Source organism: Manduca sexta, chromosome 13 (genome assembly GCF_014839805.1).
Source record: "Manduca sexta isolate Smith_Timp_Sample1 chromosome 13, JHU_Msex_v1.0, whole genome shotgun sequence".
Classification (NCBI taxonomy): Eukaryota; Metazoa; Arthropoda; class Insecta; order Lepidoptera; family Sphingidae; genus Manduca; species Manduca sexta.
This window is the reverse complement of record NC_051127.1, coordinates 11,321,006-11,335,549: the sequence shown is the minus strand read 5'-3', so window position 1 is coordinate 11,335,549 and position 14,544 is coordinate 11,321,006. Positions and strand designations below refer to the sequence as shown.

General features: G+C 34.6%; 2 protein-coding genes across 2 annotated transcripts; one reads left to right on the top strand and one right to left on the bottom strand.

Moving 5' to 3' along the window:
• Positions 1–817: 817 nt before the first annotated feature.
• On the bottom strand, positions 818–8,945 carry LOC115443388 (WD repeat-containing protein 37). The gene is made up of 8 exons (XM_030168761.2): positions 8,554–8,945; positions 8,241–8,357; positions 7,372–7,563; positions 6,781–6,953; positions 6,223–6,454; positions 5,831–5,969; positions 5,367–5,613; positions 818–5,098 (listed from the first exon to the last, which is right to left on the bottom strand). Exons 1-8 carry the CDS (start codon positions 8,729–8,731, stop codon positions 4,973–4,975), a joined length of 1,404 nt encoding a protein of 467 aa, XP_030024621.1. The 5' UTR covers positions 8,732–8,945; the 3' UTR covers positions 818–4,972.
• A 169-nt stretch (positions 8,946–9,114) lies between these two features.
• LOC115443403 (transcriptional adapter 2B) lies at positions 9,115–14,349 on the top strand. The gene is given in 11 exon segments (XM_030168785.2): positions 9,115–9,296; positions 9,387–9,446; positions 9,528–9,669; positions 9,976–10,152; positions 10,155–10,192; positions 10,519–10,591; positions 10,938–11,091; positions 11,166–11,376; positions 12,833–12,906; positions 13,258–13,399; positions 13,711–14,349. Coding segments are annotated over 11 exon segments (1,350 nt in total). The 5' UTR covers positions 9,115–9,149; the 3' UTR covers positions 13,843–14,349.
• Positions 14,350–14,544: the final 195 nt, after the last annotated feature.

Here is a 14,544-nt window from a genome sequence, read left to right as displayed (position 1 = left end):
AAATATGTATCAAATACGCCTACTCAAATAACCTCTGGTATGTGTTTAAGCATATGTTTGCCCCTGCGTATTACAAAGCTCTAATAAAAGCAAGCGTATTGTATTATTTATTATATTGTATTATTTTGCAAGTATGTATGTTTTAGTATTTTTTTAAAAGTATTACTTTACATTTATCCTAATACTCCTGAAACTCTGTGTTCATCTCAATCTCTCATATAGGCAAATTTTCAGAAGTTTCACTTCTGCTGTGTGTGAATTACACACACACATTTTTTTTGACGTCAATCAATCTGTTGTATATATGGAAAATCGGACGTGTGAGTACTTCACTGATAACAAAACCATAAGGAATTGTATTACTTGGAAGTTGTCTTTTAGTTGGGAGTAACGACATTGGAAATATGATATGGTTACAATACAATGAACTACAATATTTATATTTGAAAATCGTATTATTTTGATTGTATTTAGTTGATGTGAAATTGTAAAAATCATGACTTTATTACAATAAAATTATTTACTTATTTTACGCCAATAATTCAAAATGACGACATATTTTACTAGGCCGGCATAGTGTACACTTACGTTAATTTTAATGATTTTAAGTCTTTTTTAGTCAACTTCCAAATAAACTCTTTTACTCATAGAGGATTTCAGTTAATATTTTTTTTCGATTTCAGTTAAACAGAGACATAAATAAATTTATTAAATGTCATAACTTTGCAAATCCATCTAGCAATTTAGAGTGTGGGTCCTTTTACCTTCCTTCCCCAGTGATAAAATATGCATAAAAGATAAATAAAAAGAAAAAAACTATATATTATTTTTATATTATGTATTTCCATACCACAATCGGCATAACAAAAATATTCAGATCATTTATAGATGATTTATCCAACAACTGATAGTGTTTATAATATTAATTACAATAAGACATATCCATAACATGTTTGATACGATACAAATAACTATTTTGAGTACATATTACACTGCGTTCTTTAATTATACAAGATAAAAGTAAATACTAATTTACTACAACAATATTTTTTTTTAAAAGGCGTTACAGAAATATAATTATGTAATTATTTTAACCGCATGCCTGCTACATTAAAAAGATGGCTCTATAGGTGGTCAGCCTGAAGTCGTATTCCCAAAATGCTTGTCGTTTGTAATAATAAACTCTTATGCCCTTGTGACGTCATCAAAAATATTGATCGACAGCTTATTCGAAAATAATAGCAACACTAAACAGAACTTTAATTTACACTATGACATTCGTATTTTAAAACATTGGATATTATTGTGTGCAAGATGATTTCTGTGTACTTCAATCTGACCAACCTAAAGCGACTGTAATCTTATTATGATTTGATCAATCTTTTACATAACAGAGGCATATTCATATATTATACAATAACATAAAACTTCAAGTTAAACTAATATAAATAAGATAGTTTTATGTACATTTTAGGGCCAATGTTTATTTACATATCGTCATATATTGGATGTATGAACAAGTAATTTAAATTTAAAAACTTGCTATAGCTTCAAAGAGCGTTTCAAACATGATTTCAAACTGTGTTTTTGAAGATTGTTTGTCTCTATTACTAAAATATTGTTTTCTTCTCATAATTTAGACAATCACATTGGCTTAAAATCTATGTTATTGGCGAGAATTTGTTCAAGAACAATATGAACAATATCCTAATTGTGACCAAATAAATCTACATACATATTTTTAAAAATAACTTGCAATATTATATACCAATGCACATTTAACGCATATGCAAACACTAGTGTTAAAAAATGTGCGGGTATATAACGTATAAAATGTTATTATTTTCATTATTATGATACCAAATCTGATATGTGACGTACTTAAAATGGTAAGTACAGAGCCATTAGCGGGTAAGTAAAAACAAAATAATTTTGTCTGTACGATTTTGTTCTTTGGTCTAGAAAAGATACATTGTGGATGACTAGGCGTATTGCAGATATATTATATTATGCCCGCGGTTATGTCTAAAGATATGTAACAATACGGCTAAAATATAGTATAGTTACGTCTTCTAAACTTTCTAAAGACATTGTATGAATTTCATCGAACTGTTTACAAACAGTATTTATTACAATGAATATATCTCAGGGTCGCAAGTGTTAAAAGACAATCACACACTATTAAAAGTCAAACTACATTTTATATGTCCGTTTCCAATTTTCTTAAAATCACCTTTTGAGCACTCTGCTCACAAGACTGTTTCATACAATGAACGTGCTAGGAAGGTATCAGGCGAAAAACTATCCTTTAGAATGAAAAATATGAGACTACAATTACTAGATCGTTTAGTCACCGACTAATACCGTCGCGTGCCATGCACGGACTGTCAACAATGGCCGACAAGAATATTTTGCCGGCGCTGCTACGGTCTGTGCATGGCCCGTGATGTTGCCAAGCCGGTGCGCAAGCGCCAGAACTGGCAGCTACTCTGCTGATACGTTTGTTAGATTAAAATCTAGTGGGCATAGAAGTCCATATCGTATATCTTTCGATGATACGTCCATAACACGGTCTTGGTACGACCCGGTTATGTGGGTAGGCTTCTTAAGCCATTTCACACCTTGAACCTTAATGACCATTACAAGTAATAAAAATAAGGCGATATGCGAGCGTGTTTCTAACGAAGTGATTAAATAGTGACACCGTGATGAGGCGCTGCGCTTGCGTAATAAATGTTGATTTAACGACACAACCTCGTTGCGTAGTTCAGCGACGTAACAAGCGCCGTGATCATTCGCCTCGTTCGAAACACGTTTACACCTCGCTAGTGCGATACCACTCTAACATCTCTAATAAATACTACATTTCTTTAATCTATTTTATCGATGTATGCGCAGGATCGGTTATAATCATACGTTTATAATAATAATATATTATTCGAGCTTTTACCGTATTTATTTTACCGTCTAAGCTATTTAATTCCAAGTTTATGTTGATCTAAGTAATAGACTTTTCCTTATTGGAAAGATTGCTACGTTCCGATTTATGTTATTGTTTTATTTATCACCATAGACATATTCTTATTATTCATATTATACGCTATTTGCAAGTAATTTGAGGCATTTAAATAACAATGCTTACGGATAGTTATTACAGCGGTCACAGTACGAATATTTAAATACATATTTTACAAATAATATAGTTGTCACTAATTGATTATGTATTTTACATTAGAATTTCCTATCGGATACAATAAAGAATATTCTAGTAATGATATCACACTACTGTTACGAATGAAAGGGAGATAATTCATTTAGAATCATAATAATATATTTTAGGATGATGATCAATTGCATTAACATTATGGAGACAGCAACAACCCTAATAATTATGTACTTGACAAATTTCTGCATTGTAATTTTGAACTTTATATGAATTATTTAAGAGTGAAAGTACTAAATGACTTGTAATTTAATAACAAAACGGGTACGATTCTATAGAAACCATAATAGTGGTGGGAAAAATATTATATTACATTTACTAACCGCTATTTTTAATAAACAATCCCAATCCTTTTTTATATATCCCAAATATTTACCAACCAGAACAAAGTTTTATTTGACATGTTTACAAATGTATTATTGTGATTGGATCATTGTCGGGATCGAATTGAAGATTGAGATTGGTATCGTTTACTGAAAACAGCTGTTAGCAATCACGCGATTTGAGCCATGATATACTAGGTAAAAGAATGATGAGAGTCCAAGTTTTATCGATAATAATTCCACTTTTTAAGAGGCATTTATACCTCTTGACATTATGATATCTGTTCTTATCTTTATATTCCTATACAATTCAACCAATACGCATTCAGTACTTTATCAATGGCGTATCATGTTACGCCATTTCAGCAATCGATATAAGTAAATTATATCGATGTTTTAGGTTGATTCAATCTAAAGCTAATAAACTAATAAAAAACCAACAATTCGCACGTTACTTAATTAAACCCATCTAATAATTATCTACTATTTGTGCTTGAATTAAATATTAAAGCAGTGTTCACCGAAGCAATATTTTGGAATCGAAAACACCAAGTCATAAAGAATAGTCTTGCAATAGAAATCCAAAGATAATAAAGATTTCTTTACAATAAATAGATAAAAGCCATAGTCTGTTTATAATCATAAAGTATTTTTCACCATAAACCAGCCCGTAATCACACGAAAAATATTTTTTTTCTATGTAGTAAATTACGTCATAAAAATAGTTTATACATTATGTATAACTTATCCCTTACTATAGAAAAAAAAAACAATTATTAATTCGCCTGTTTATCAACGCATTTGCTTATTCACGCCAAAGTTTATACGTCGTTTGCGATTTTTATTGAAAACATATCTAAGACGGATCAACAATGACATTAAGATTTTTCCTGAAATATTGAACAAATGTTATTCAAATTTTAAATAATACGTAGGGCTAAGTTATCATACTTATTAATAAAGACAAAACACATGCCCTTCTTATATGTTAACAATTTTCCGACCACACTTCTATATACTTTTAATACACAAAAACAATCACAATAATGACAATTTTGACAAAATCTCTTATCAACTAATTTACTAACTTCATACATTTCAACACAGAACATTTTAATACCACTTGTGCCTACAAAACTGAGCTCAATTTATATAAAATCAAGGTTTAAATTGTAGTGACAAGTAAAAATATATATAATAATTGTTTTTGAATATCAGTAAACATAATAGGTATGGGATAGCAGCGGTTAGTTAGCGCAGTTATCATTCATGGGTTTCGTTTTTTATGATTATAATATATTATTATTTATTTTAATTAGTATTTTTTTTTTAGAATAGACCTATTTAAATTCTGCCAAGATTTATCGGCGCAAGTGGTTGTTAATGTTAGATACACATTTCTATAATGGATACCTGTATCTAGAGCTCAGTTCTCCTTCGAAGGTTGAATAGACCAGCCAAGAATACGGCGGTCGAACCCACAACTGAAGAAATTTATGTTGGACGATATGTCTTCGGCCCATGCCACTGACGTCACCATACGGCGGTGGCCCTGTGCGAAAATACATAATAGAATATTATAATTGGTTAGGATCTTGCAACATTGGGATTTTGTGCTCTTTAGTATTAAGAAAAAGTTTTGGCGGGTATTATTTATCTGTAACCAACTACTAAACAAAATTGGAAAGTAGTTATCAATTTGAAATAGTCATGTTACGGAATCTCCACGTCGTAAACCGGAAATAGTATTTATTTTAGTTAAAGGATCTTTATAATAATGTTGTCTAAGACCCTTTCTCTATACTGTAAGGTTGACTCACCTGTCGGCTGGACCTGGGCAGCCTGGCGAGGCGCTGTCCCTGCAGGTCGAACAGGCGCACCTGGCGGTTGTCGTGCGGGATGGCGATGAGGCCGCCGCCGCTGACGCCGACGCGGTTGACGGAGGAGTCGGAGCGGATGGTGGCGAGCGCCGAGCGCATGTTGCGCACGTCCCACACCTTCACCGAGCGGTCGTCCGACCCCGACACCACTTTGTCCTCGCGTGTGAACACCGCTGACGTTACACTCCTGTGGAACAGAATTACTTTATTATCCAACTTTAATATGGGGTTGGCGTAACAGTTTTTATGTTGCAGAACCGGTTATGCTATATTTTATGCTATATATAAAAATTTTATTTAAGGCATCTCCAAAATTATTACTAATTAACCCTATTATGGACAACAATATCGACGGACTGTGTAGTGTGCTTTCAGAAACATTAAGCATAGCTAACGACACTTACTCTGTATGTCCTTGAAATACCGAGACTGAGTGTATGGGCTCTCGGAAGTCCCACAGGCGGAAGGTGGTGTCTCGGGACGCCGTCACTACGAGCCTAGCGTTGTGATGAGCGGATGCGTGTGTTAGCTCATGGTCGTGACCTGAAAATAATTTTAATTAAGTATCTATGATACATTGGAAATGAATAAACACACCACCTGACGAGAAACTGTTTTTTTTTAACTTTCATTTATCTTTATTACAGTCAATGGTTATTAATTTATCATCAGAAATTAAAATTTATTTACATTATCAAATGGAATTTGTCTGACTTATCTTTAGACATAATATTACTACCCAGCCTATCTTGCTAACATAGCAATATGAACTTTAAAAAAAATATCTTCAACGGACCTGTAAGAACCTGCAAGCAATCGCCAGTCTCGACATCATAAAGGTTAGCAGTTCGATCCCATGAAGCTGTGATTACGTGGTCGCCGCCGGTAAGCCAGTCAGCGGCCACCACCACACCCTGGTGGCCAACCAGCTCTGTGAGTGGCGTACGGAGTACTTCAGGTCTGTCTCCACCATCACCCAGGCTCTCTTCGCCAGCGCCTTCCAATTCCTCTTCTGATGATTGGCCTCGCTGGTTAGAAAAATTTAAAGTTTTTTCTTAATTATGAAGTTATAAAGATCTTACATAAGGGAAATCTTGAATACGACTTGACAAGTAAATCTAGTAAATGGTCTATCTAGTTAATTAGGTTTAAAGCATATCATCTAGTAATAATTGGTCTACCTAGTTAGGTTTATAACATATACACAGCGGTTATTAATAATTCGCAGTAGAAGATGGAAATTTATAATTAGAACAGTTTTTGACGATAGATTCATGGGGTATGCAGGTGGGAGATGCAAACTTTGAGATACAAAAATTGGGAACAAAGGGATACTGAATAGCAAAGTACTCACGGGCAAGTCCCAGTTTACAGCAGCTTGCCACACGTGGGCAGTGTTATCCCCACTGCTGGTGAGAGCAATGTCCCTGCTCGGATGGAATCTGATAGAATTTACTGATCCGGAATGGCCTGTGTATTGCAGAAGACACTTGCCCCATTCTACACTCCACACGCATGCTGTGTGATCTAAGGGAGAATTATAGTGATATTATAGTATTATATTGCATCTGCAAAATCCAATTTTGCAGATTCGATACTTAACGTAGGGACCGTCGTTATAATGTGAGACAATATTAATATATTTTGACAATGTGACTTAAATGCCATAATAATAAAATTATGGTCAGTATGGTTAGCCTTTTTTCACAATGGCTGGCTCAGACTATTACTTTGTTTTTATTGGTGAACCATTGTCTTACTCCGCTTGTTCAACATAGTTTGGTAAGTCAACATTATTTAGAGAGCTGATTACCATAGTGCATACTACAGTGTAAAAATAGTTTGCATGGTAACAACTGACTATATTATTCAAAAGAAACATACTCATAATTATGGATGTATCTCAACAGAATATTATCTACATTCTTGCTTAAGACTAATATACCTGCAGAAGCTGTTCCAATCAGAGCTTGCCCTGGTCTTGCTGATGTCACATCCCAGATACCATCCTTATGCCCAGTGAACTCCCTCACCAGCTGGCAGTTGTATGTTGGTGCCTTAAAACTTGATACTATCTTGCTTGTCTGAACCCTCAACTTGTGGCTTGCTTTTACTTTTTGGGAGTTACTTTGCGTTACTATGAAAATTAGGAACACATAATTTTTTTTTATGATGATAAAGAAATATGGAAGATGTTACTTATTATAAATATTGGTACTTTTCACAAAAAATTATATAAACTAGGTGTGGCTCGCGGTTTCCTCCATACGAAAAGTCTTTCTCGCTACAACAGTTCCTACAACACTGTACATGTGCCATCAATTTAAAAAGAATCATATTTCCCATGGTAGCAAATTACCAACATAAAAAGTGGCATATGTGTTAATCTAGGACATATTCTCTCTGTGTCAAATATCATCTGAATCTGTTCAGGTGTTTCTGCCTTTATTTCTAAGAAACATTAAACATATTTACAAACTTTTGCAAAAAAGAAGCCTCTCTGTAAAAACTGCATTAAAATTGGTTAAGAAATGAGGCAGTAATTTATTTATGCAACATGCAGGAGTTTGCACATAGTGGGGATATTGCTCCATCATATTCTTTCACACATATCATAATTACATGTGTGTATTGTATTTTTTCATTTCTTGACACTTCTAGTAATTGATGAACAAAATACTTATAGTAGCAGTCCCAAATACATGAAACATGTATGTGGCCACTAAACATACAAAAATTAATGTTAGCAAAACACTGAATGAATATAAAACAGATACAATAGGTGTGTAATTAGAAAACAAATTGAATACTAACATTTCACTTTAGAGTTCTTGCCAGTTGCTTCAAATTCTATGTATTCCAAGTTCTGTTTGTCACCAACATAGCTTTCACGTTCCAGTTTTTCACTTAGAATGTCTATTTTTTCTTGCACTAGAAAAAAATATATTGTCTTATGTATCATAAATTCTTTGTAAACCAAACCAGTTTCATTATCTTTAACTTCGCATTTAAGTATAAATATGCTTTCTGTTTCTACTTTTAACAACATAAGGTGTTTGTTAACGCGTATTTGTAAACATGTTTGCTACGAAACAAAATATAAATATGGAGCACGATATTGACTTACGGTTCAAGTTTTCCGTGTACAAAAGGTCAAATTCTTTCTCGATTTGAGAAAATAGTTCATGTAAACGAGATCTGAAAACTGGTGGTATTGAAGTTTCAGAATCCTCCATTTTCAGGTAATTGGGCAGTCCATCAGAGCCTTCGGTAAGGGCCTGGAGCCTTCTTTTGCTGGATTTCATGGTCGTAAGCGGGTTACACCACTATAAATTGTTTAAATTTCCATTACATAGCACATACACGTTGTATCTTTTATAATGACTTCGCTTTATACTTCTTTTTGAAAAGGATTATACTATAAATTGCATCAAATGCAATCAAAATATTTGATGAAAATTCCGAAAAACATATCTCATGATTGACAATTGACATTATATTTTTTCAGATGGAAACACACAAAGGAAAGTCGATAATTATTATTACATACGCGAGAGTGTCATCTTACGTAGACCACAAAATTCCCAGTAGGTAATCTATGAAATAAAATACGTATATAAGTCAACTGCATTAGTTTCATTGGCAACACCGAGTGAGATGACCTAGTCTATGGTGCTCAAAACGGAAAAAAATGGCTGGTGAGTCTATATAGCTTGCCAACGAATGTGTTTCTTTATTTGTTTTATTGTAATTCTAATCATGTCATTTTCAGATCTTTATGCCAAATATAATTGTACTTATTGTCAAGAAGAAATAAATGGAGTCCGTGTAAAATGCACAGAATGTGTCGATTTCGATATTTGTTTGCAGGTAAAGTAGTTACGCTGCCATTTTTGTTTATAGTTATGGCGCAAATTTTGAAATATTGCGATGATAATAACCACATTCGTATATTTTCAGTGTTTTTCTCTTGGTGCTGAGATTGGATCTCATAAAAATGATCATTCCTATCAGTTCGTGGTTTGTATTTTCAATATTACTGTGCACTAGATAGCTTTATTTTGAAATGATTTTGAAAAATAATAGTTTTTTGCGTTACAGGACTCTGGAGCATTTGGTATATTTCTAGGTCGCAGTAGTTGGTCAGCAAACGAAGAAGTTAGATTATTAGATGCCATAGAACAATTCGGTTTTGGAAATTGGGAAGATATAGCAAAACATATTGAAACAAGAACTCCTGAAGGTATGGGAAAACTTATAGATTTGTTTGGAAATTATAATTCAGTAGTTTATGTTTTTGAAAAGTTCTATCCATTCTAGTCATCTGCTTCAGCGTTGGATCACCGTCAGTGGAATTGCCGACGTCGAAGTTGATAGGGTTTCTTTGTTTATGTGAAATACTTTATGACTTGTCTTTTTTATATTTGGATACTCATGCAAAATTAAATAGGTTTGATTTATTTAAATTAACATTTAGAATATCCCAATTATATATAACAAAAACAAATCTTAATAAAAGGCTCCTAATAAACTTATTTTCCAATTGCAGAAGCTAAAGATGAGTATATCACAAGGTATTTGGAGGGAACAATTGGCCGTGCAACTTGGGGCAATGTGGAAAGCACATCACGGCCATCTCTGCACTGTGCAGATAGAGATGAAGGACCTCTAGGGCCGACAGCTGTATCCAGACTACCAGGTCTTGCCATCACCAATGATGAAGCTGCGCCTTCGGCTACATGCCCAATCGGGATGACTTTGAAAGGGTTAGTATAGGTCACTTTTTCTGCTGTTATGCTATCCGGGCGGACATAAAATGTATCCTACTATGACAAATGTAAAGAAAATGAATTCACACCTATTAGGATGCTAACATGTCTCTATGCCTCTGGTATTGCAAATGTTTATGGCTGGCGGTGATCATTTACCATCAGGTGCACTACATGCTAGTTCGACACTTATACAAATAAAAAAATCTGCTTAATAAAATTTTATAATGAGCATCAATTTAATTAAAATTACAGAATTTGTACTATTGTTTCATCTGCATATTTTATGAATAAAATTCAAGTATGGACTCTATTTATTACAGGAACATGATCATGAGGCTGAACAGTTGATATCAACATTATCTCTGAACCCTGAAGATGATGAGTTAGATGTCGGTGAGTTTTAAATTTTCTATCTATGACCCACAAAATGATCACATTGATGTTGTTATAATTAAATATAATTATTAATATATAATTGAAGAGTTAAAATACAATTTTTGAACAAAAAAAGTATTACAAAAAGATGTTACTATGCATAAATATTATGACTTGCTATGCTATATTTAGGGAACAATAAAAATAAGTGTAAAAAATGATATCTACTTTTCCAATATATTCTTGATTAGTAAGTGCAAGATACACTAAATTTGATATAAAAAGAAAATTTTTTGAAGGATGTAATTTTATTTCACTTTTTTTATAATATTTAGTAACTAAAAAAACTTTATTTAAATTTTAGCCCTGAAGTTGTCTCAAGTTGACATTTACATAAGAAGATTACGTGAGAGAACAAGAAGAAAACGATTAGTGCGTGACTATCAACTTGTTTCTGTGTTCTTTAACATTCAGAGGAACAAGCAGAAGACACTTGGAAAACTTGCCAAAGAGAAGAAGTATGTATTACCATTACATAATGAATATTTTGTAATTCAGTGTAGTAAGATGTATGTGGTGTGTCGTGCGCCAGGGAGTTCACGGAGCGGCTGCGGTGGACGGCGCAGTTCTACGGGCGCGCGGAGCAGGCGGGCGTGGTGGCGGCGCTGTGGCGCGAGCGCGAGCTGCGCGTGCGCCTGGCGGAGCTGCACCGCTACCGGCTGGCGGGCGTCACGCGGCTGGAGGAGTGCGCGCACTACGACCAGCACGCGTCGCACCGCCGCCACCCGCACCACCACCTCGACGTGAGCACATACCGACTCCACCGACATCACCGCCGCACGCGAACAACGCTTGTATTCGCTCACAGTGCGTAACGCCAAAAACTATCGTAAACTATTCATCTAACATTGTCTACAGGTTACAACTTATAGTACGGAACATAAAACTTTTTTCCATTTTTATGACTGAGGTTTTACCAATTGTATACTAAAAAAAGTTGATTCCAAAAAAAGCAGAAGGAAAGAAATCACTAATATGTAAATCATTACTTTAAGAAGGTTTACCTTCAAAATATAGTAAAGGTAAGGGGTTCAAAAATATGGAGAACTTTGGGTAAATCTTTCTGCTTTGTTATAGTTATACATTAAAAAAAAACATATACTTTCCAACATCTTTTCAAAATAAAATCCCTGGAAACTTGTTAAACAATCACAACTAAGATACCATTTCAGTAAATCTTCGCGTCTTCCAAAGAACATGCCATGTTCTGATTTGAAACGCTTAAGTTTAGATATTTTTGGCGTTATGCGCAACATTCGCATTACGTTTTCATTTATTTTTTCATTCACACAATTCAAATGTTCGTTATAGAACCTAATATGAAACAGGAAAAGTAATAATGGACTCTGTTTCGAACTTTAGAGCGACAATTTACAACTTGCATCATAATTTGTGTATGTATGTTAGATTTGTGTTGACAATTCTATAAATAACATTCATGAAATATGCATGTGTAAATGTTTTTATTCGTAAGTTTTGGCTTACGCTTTTGAAGAGATACTGTTATGTATTTCTGTGGTAGTTTAGTATGCATGAAGTAGACTGAATATTGTGTGTAGAAGGAACAGAATAGAGAGTGTGGTTTCAGAACTAATGTATTGCATTTATCAATACATTACAGATACTTCATCTGGTTTTACTGTTATTTTAACAAGTGTTCCAATGTGTTTTAAACTCTATTTTGTTTTAATTTCATTTGTTACAAATAATAATACTCATTTAATTTGTTCATTTATTGTGTGAGTTGTGACTACATGGCATTGTCTCAAAGTTTTCAAACCAGTCTTTGAGAATATCAATTGAATTTAAGACTACTGCTACTTGATTAGGGAGACCGGAGGATCAGCATGCTCAGGTTTACCATCAAACATATGAGGTGAAACCTTGTATATACATAAAACGAATGTGATTAAAACATAAAAATGTTGTTAACTTCTAGCAAACTAAGACATAAATATGGTAGCGCTAGGATAGATGGGAGCCCTAAACATGTTCTGCTGGAGACTAACATATTTAAAGCATATAGAATGCCGACCTTGATTTCCTACGAGCCACAGAACTATCGCGTAACAAAATGTTAAACTTACATTCATTTTACTTTTGGGTTGATTTTTTTTTTACTAAATTGTATTTGGTAAAGCCAGATGATTTGAGTCTTTTGGTTTGGGTGTGATACCGTATAACTATTGTATTCGCCAGGGCAGCAGTGGGTGCCTGGAAACCAACCAGACAAAAGAGCTAACGCAGATCAACACGCTGCAGCAAAGAAAAAGGTAAAATGCTCATACTATTTGCACAGTGTTATCTAACAACCATTGACGTACGTAATATTTATATATTGATACTAACAACGAATTATATTATGTTCAAAGTATGCAATCTACATACTGATATTGTTTGGATGCTTTATCCATGGCTCGCCTTATTGGACTACTAGAAGAATTTGCTAGTCTGGTGTGAGCATAGTATTACAGCTTGAGAATCTGAGTTAGATTTCCAGATGAGGCAACAATATATAGTCCCTCTGAGAAGATTGGACTCGAGAAGGCTGCTAGTCGTTATGTAAAAATATTATTAGAAATTGTTTTTATAAATTTGATATCTATTTTATGACTATTGAACAGAGACGGAGAAAGCGGCTCAAGTTCCACCAGCCCAAGGTGCACACGGGACGGAAGTACCGCATGTGGATGCTCCAAAAAGAGCTCATGCAACAACAACAGCGCAGGATGCTCGAGGCATCTGCTGACCAGTAATGAGATACAGGTTTGTATATAGTAATATGTTACTTAAATATATTTAAATACATCATGACACTTATATTTTTATTAAAGCCTGATTCATGTAATTATTTTACTAAATATTGTAGTGCAATGTCGGAAAGATTTTCAAATCATTTTATGAGTGATTTTTCTCCGAATTTTGGTAATTAAGTATTAATATAGGGAAAGTGTATTTGTGAGTTTGTCAGAGATATTAATGGAACAATTGAATTTGATTTTTTTAGAATTAAAAAAGTTACCATTCTAATATCACATTATCATCGGTGTATTGACAATATTGTGTCGTGTGTGCAGTTGTGCTCGGCGCTGTCACTGCCGGCGGCACAGTACGTGACGCTGAAGGGCGTGCTGCTGCGCCGCGCCGGTGACGGCGACGCCGAGCTGCACGTGCGACACTATCTCGCCGCCGCCGGCTGGCTGCGCTAGGGGACGCCGTTTCACACCCGCCACCAACACCACCAACACCAACACCACCACTCGCCATGCGCCGACACTCGACGTGCGCGCTGTCAAACGATTCCATCGCGGGGCTAACCAGATCAGAAAACTATAAGGCGGTATTGTGGCATTTTGTTTTTGTCTCTGTAGAATGGGTAGTGTTCACGATTCTTGATGGTGGACGCAACCACTGCCTGTAATCTATAACAATGTTACTGTTGAGCTTTGATTCACGAAACACAATGTAGTGTCGGCACTATACATTTACCATATTTTTAAAAGCAACTTATTGTATCTATACCCATGCCCATTTATTTAAATAGCAGCTACAAATAAATTCAAAACGATAGTTATTATGGTTTTAAGGAAAACTTATACAGAGTAACAAGTGCACAGTACCTGACCTCCATATAAATGTTAGTTATGCCGGCAATTGGAAATTCGTTTGACAGCGCGGGCGAAAGAGATATTTTCTCAAATTTACACAGACGTGTGAGTAGGGTGTCCACTTCTAGAAGAACCTGGGAATGGCCGGGAATGATGTTAGGTATAGACAATACGCAATATGTGTAGAGACAAAATATCCCGTCTAGGATGGACATCTGCAAGGCTTCCCATAGTGGCGGTTGTGAAACAGATGTAATTTGTAGATATAGTACAGATCTATATCAGATCACATGAGGAATATTT